Here is a 6,207-nt window from a genome sequence, read left to right as displayed (position 1 = left end):
TGGTCCTTTTAATGCTTGGCCCAGTGTTAGAATAAGATCACTCCCAAACCTAGGGTTTTCAGAAAAACAAACGTCTGCTGTTTGAAGCCAGGCTTTTGCATCAACATTGTCCAGAGAAGGATTGAATTCGGGCAAAGTTAGGACTCTATTATTTTTGACCAATTCTCTCAATAATTCCCGTACCTCAGGATAGGGTTGGGACATCGAGACGAAAACATCGATGTTCGATACATCGATGTTTTTAAACTTCGATATATCGCGTATCCGATGTATCGTAATCAAAAACATCGATGTTGACATCGATGTTTTTGTTCCGATGTAACAATGTTTTCAAAACATCGATGTCCGATGTAACAATGTTTTCAAAACATCGATGTCCGATGTAACAATGTTTTCAAAACATCGATGTCCGATGTAACAATGTTTTCAAAACATCGATGTCCGATGTAACAATGTTTTCAAAACATCGATGTCCGATGTAACAATGTTTTCAAAACATCGATGTCCGATGTAACAATGTTTTCAAAACATCGATGTCCGATGTAACAATGTTTTCAAAACATCGATGTCCGATGTAACAATGTTTTCAAAACATCGATGTCGGTGTCCCAACCTAGGGTTGGGACATCGAGACGAGAACATCGATGTTCGATACATCGATGTTTTTAAACTTCGATATATCGAGTATCCGATGTATCGTAATCAAAAACATCGATGTTGACATCGATGTTTTTGTTCCGATGTAACAATGTTTTCAAAACATCGATGTCCGATGTAACAATGTTTTCAAAACATCGATGTCGGTGTCCCAACCTAGGGTTGGGACATCGAGACGAGAACATCGATGTTCGATACATCGATGTTTTTAAACTTCGATATATCGAGTATCCGATGTATCGATGTTTTCAAAACATCGATGTCGATGTCCCAACCTAGGGTTGGGACATCGAGATGAAAACATCGATGTTCGATACATCGATGTTTTCAAACTTCGATATATCGAGTATCCGATGTATCGAAATCAAAAACATCGATGTTGACATCGATGTTTTTGTTCCGATGTATCGATGTTTTCAAAACATCGATGTCGATGTCCCAACCCTAATACAGGGTGATCAAGCTACAAGTTCCCCCTAGGATATTAACCCGTAAAATCTTCTCAACTGTAAATCGGATAGTGCTGGAAGTTGCACCAATCGGTTCCTCGTCGAAAGTTCCACAAGAGAGAATGCTTAGTGGACCCGAAAAGTATATTGGGGTCTTTTATGGGACAAAAAACTGATTTTACGGGTTAATTTCCTATGGGGCACTTCTAGTTTGAACACCCTGTATGGCGCAACTTGTATATAGTGTGTACTTAAACATTGTAAGGTACTTCTATCCTCTTGGTTATTGCATATTACATACCGCTTGAGCGGAGCGCATATCGTAAACAAACGCGCTAAAATTGTTCGAAGACAAGGAGACACTTTTGAGAGGAGTTCTTGGTAAGAATTTTCCTCCTTCGTCGTCTTCTTGTTCTTCTTCTTCTTCTTCTTCTTCTTCTTCTTCTTCTTCTTCTTCTTCTTCTTCTTCCTCTAGCACCTGTTTCCTTTTTTTTTAACAGCTTTGACGACCTAAATGTAAAGTTTTTTGGTTCCCCTGCTCGGAGCTATAAATTTGGTAAACCTTTTGTTTTTTCTAACAGGTAATGCTGCTCCTTTTTTTTTTTTTTTTTTTTTTTTTTTTTTTTTTAAGGGTTTTAAGAGGTTTGACAGAGGGAACTTTAACTGCTATGGTCTTATCGTCCCGAAATCGAAGAGAGAAGGAAGACAGGATAGGAGAAAGCCAGCCGTTCTGAGAACGAACATTATCCCATCAGGATGAAATCCGCCCCGGGCGGGAATCGAACCCGCGGCCTAGCGCTTACAAGGCAGACGCGCTACCAACTAAGCTAACTAGGCTGGCAATGCTGCTCCTTAAAAGCCCGTTCCTACTTGTCGTTTGAAAATAATATCGTGTCGTGTGTAATGGGAACACTTTCATTTAAATTACATTGCCTATAAGGACATTCGGAAGAAAAAATATTGTGTGAAACTCACGATAAGTTGGAACAGGCCGTGAGCTCTTGGGAGTTTTGGTATCTCCACTAATAACAATGAGAATTTCTGACCGTTATGAGACTTTTCTTATAAAGTATACATCGATACCTTAAGACTTTGAGTATATGTACATCGACTTCTATTCGGTATAGTCTTTCATCACTCTGTGTAAGTCTTCAAAGCCGTAGGCTTATAATGGTTCCAATCCTGATGAAAACTCTTCCACACATCATATCATTTAATAATAACGAGCAACCGAAATATAAATAAATTGATAGATAAAATAGGAATAAAAATTGTCTCAAACATTCAATAAAAATGCTAAACACTTGTATTCACCATGCGAGGGAAAAAATCTTATTTGTGCCTTTTCTTATTTCAGAGAGAGAGAGGCTTATAAAATGGTTCCAATCCTGATGAAAACTCTTCCACACATCATATCATTTAATAATAACGAGCAACCGAAATATAAATAAATTGATAGATAAAATAGGAATAAAAATTGTCTCAAACATTCAATAAAAATGCTAAACACTTGTATTCACCATGCGAGGGAAAAAATCTTATTTGTGCCTTTTCTTATTTCAGAGAGAGAGGGAGGAAACGGAACAAAAACGATTATTGCCCAAATTTAAAAATCAAGCGTTCTTCAGAATTTTTTCCCGTTTCTGGGTTGAGAAATTTATCGTCAGAAACTTTCAACTCTCCGTTCCTATAACTTTACATATAAATAGTATTTTGCATTATAATGGTATTCACTTCTACTCTATTGCCCAAATTTAAAAATCAAGCGTTCTTCAGAATTTTTTCCCGTTTCTGGGTTGAGAAATTTATCGTCAGAAACTTTCAACTCTCTGTTCCTATAACTTTACATATAAATAGTATTTTGCATTATAATGGTATTCACTTCTACTTGAGAAGGTCTACTGAAACGCGGAGGCTGAATCCGGGTACCAATCCAAAAATATCGGTCAAGTTTAAAAATGTCGTCTGAAAATTTGCTAGTCAATTCTCAAAATAACCATGTTTAGAGAATGTTTTTAACATAATTTTACTAAATTTTAATTAAAGATTTCATTAAATTAATATTCTTCTGAAACAAAAGTTCCAAACGAAGCTCACAAATGGAGGACAATATAGAAAAAGAATTCGAAGACCTGATCAAATCCATGTTGAAGTCAATGGAGAATATTGATTTGAGAAGCAATGACTCGTTCACTGAGTTTGACAATATGATTCAGTCTATGATCTGGGAACACAAGTTCAATCTGTCCAAAGATGACATAGGATCTGCAGCCTTACTGGAACCAAAGGAACTAAGAGAAGATAAGAAGGAAGAAGAAATCCAGAAAGATATCAAAGCAGCTCCTCAACAAGATGAAAAATATGCTTCATTTGATTTTGACATTGGCTCGATCTCATCCTTTGTGCCGTGGAAAGAAAAATCTGAGCACAGTCATGTCTCAGATGCCACCATATCCATATCGGAAAAACTATCCTCTGATGCAGATGTTCCTGATCTATTTCGAGACGAACTCAAGAGTTTGAAGAGATTGCTGGACATTGAATGTAGATGGAAAAAACCTGAAGTTGTCGAGGAAGTTGTAGACACAACACCCGATATTGAAACAAATGAAGACGAACTGATTGAATATCTCAAACAGATTGAAGAAAACGATGCCGACTTGATGGTGAAATGGTTGCAAGCTCAACTCTCAACTGAACACAAGTGCAAGAAACAAGAACCAGTAGACTCCAAAAGAAAACATTCAGACAAAAAGTTGGAAAGTAAAAGTAACTGGTAAGTTATGTCGATAATAAATATATTATGAGTACTATGATAATGCTCTTGTTCGGCTTATTTATAGTGACGAAAGTCCCAGTCCTATCACTCTTTGACAAAGAATTTAAAATGGCGTAAATTTCCTTCTAGGTTTGGTAGAGAAAGGTTAAAAACGGATACAACTAAATATGCGGAAGAAACCATCAACAAATTACTAGAACAAGGAAACCAGAAAACAAAGGAACAACTTCACCCAAAAGTATGCCGTTTTAAGGGCACAGATAAAGGTTGTGCCCAATTGGTGTACAATAGTTATGTTTTCAAGCGAAGATGTAAGCCACCCTTGGGACATCGCATATTACTCAATTTAAGGGCACAGATAAAGGTTGTGCCCAATTGGTGTACAATAGTTATGTTTTCAAGCGAAGATGTAAGCCACCCTTGGGACATCGCACATTACTCAGACTTGAAGAAGATATTACAAGAAACAATTACAGAAATAAACTCGATGAAGAAGTTATGAAAAAGAAAATCGAAGAATTTGAAGCGGAAGAAAAAAGAAAGTCTAGAGCTCTTGATCATATGAAACGTAAGGAAAAGTTAATCGATGAACTACTAGAAGATCCCACGGTCTATATCAAAAAAATTCATCAGCTGAGTGAGCAAAGTGGCGCTCTAAAGAAAGTCTAGAGCTCTTGATCATATGAAACGTAAGGAAAAGTTAATCGATGAACTACTAGAAGATCCCACGGTCTATATCAAAAAAGTTCATCAGCTGAGTGAGCAAAGTGGCGCTCTGTTACACCAAAGACGAACCATTGCAGAAAAGAAATATCTGGAAGTTTGGCAAGAGTTCTTTGATGTTCATAACAAGTGGTGTTACGCCAAACATTGTGAATATTTCCTTAATCAAATGGCACCGACAGAATGGCGGATTGAGAACGACTACATATTTGATCTTCAGATTGAAATGTTGAGTGATAAGTCTGGCATCGATGTCAAAAATCCAGAAACCATACCACCAATGCAATACCTACCATACAAAACTGTTTATGATGAAGATAAATTGTTACTAAATAACACAGAGAACTCATACAAGAACTTCCGGAGGGATATTGAGAGACGTGGAAGACATACAACAGTTCCAAAACTTTATTTCCAAAGCAATGAACAACTCAAACAAAGATTGAAATGGATTGAAGACAACTATCTATTCTTAACCTTACCCGCATTGATCAATACAAAGAGAATACAGGAGAAGAATGAAAATCTTCTTGAACATTCTGCTAAATTGAAGAAAATGGTTGAAATGGATATCGAAAAGAAGGAGGAGGAATTGAAAAAAGAGAAGAAACGTTTGAATGACCTAAGACATGAAGTCAAAGACACTCGTTTTGATTTTCTATCTTCTTATGAAACAGCAGAGAAATTCTTGGTTCCAGAAGTTTTAACACAACGAGAAATTACTGAACTCAAAAAACTGTTTAAAATATGTGTCCCCGAACACAAAAGAGAGCGATTGAAAATTTGTAGAACTGTGCGTTATCAATACATGACGGAAGCCATAGTAGATAGTTTCCTTGATATGTTGTATTTCCTAGATATGGGACTCAAGAAAGACACAGAATCTATTGAAGACAAAAGAATGAAAGCTGAAATGCAGAAAAAACAACTGGAGAACTTTGAACGTTGCCGATGGGTGGAAGAAGTTCGACCCGAAAGAGAAAAGAGGAGACAAGAATGTATATTCAGAGCCAAGTACAAACGACAAGGAAGACCAATAGTGTTCAGATCATCACCAATAAAAAAAGAAATGGAAACCAAGCCGAAACCACATGTAACAGCACATGATAAACTGACAGAGGACGAAAAGGATTATTTGAAATTTTTTACCAACTACAGAAAATATGTTGATGATCCACAAGATTTCTTACAACACCGTATTGACAGAAATTCCCAAACACAGTGTCAATGAGAAACAATGATCCACACTTAAAAATAGTCAATAGAATTGTAATAATGTTGTCTAAATTTTTAAATAATTTCCTCTAATTTTATATTTTCCTTCCAGATTACGAATTCAAACCCTTCCATGTTAAGAGCACCCTATACCACACCTCGGTGATATGTTATTTAAACCATTCTACTTTAATTTTTTAAATAATTTCCTCTAATTTTATATTTTCCTTCCAGATTACGAATTCAAACCCTTTTTGATGATCCACAAGATTTCTTACAACACCGTATTGACAGAAATTCCCAAACACAGTGTCAATGAGAAACAATGATCCACACTTAAAATAGTCAATAGAATCGTAATAATGTTTAATTTTTTAAATAATT

General features: G+C 36.2%; 1 protein-coding gene across 1 annotated transcript; it reads left to right on the top strand.

Moving 5' to 3' along the window:
* Positions 1-3,041: 3,041 nt before the first annotated feature.
* LOC103508408 lies at positions 3,042-6,207 on the top strand. The gene is made up of 5 exons (XM_026823023.1): positions 3,042-3,882; positions 4,015-4,214; positions 4,313-4,500; positions 4,622-5,791; positions 6,095-6,207. The coding sequence occupies exons 1-5, from the start codon at positions 3,206-3,208 to the stop codon at positions 6,140-6,142; spliced, it is 2,283 nt and encodes a 760-aa protein (XP_026678824.1). The 5' UTR covers positions 3,042-3,205; the 3' UTR covers positions 6,143-6,207.

The sequence above is a fragment of the Diaphorina citri genome, unplaced genomic scaffold (genome assembly GCF_000475195.1).
Source record: "Diaphorina citri unplaced genomic scaffold, Diaci psyllid genome assembly version 1.1 scaffold396, whole genome shotgun sequence".
Lineage (NCBI taxonomy): Eukaryota > Metazoa > Arthropoda > Insecta > Hemiptera > Psyllidae > Diaphorina > Diaphorina citri.
This window is presented reverse-complemented; position numbering and strand designations above follow the sequence as displayed.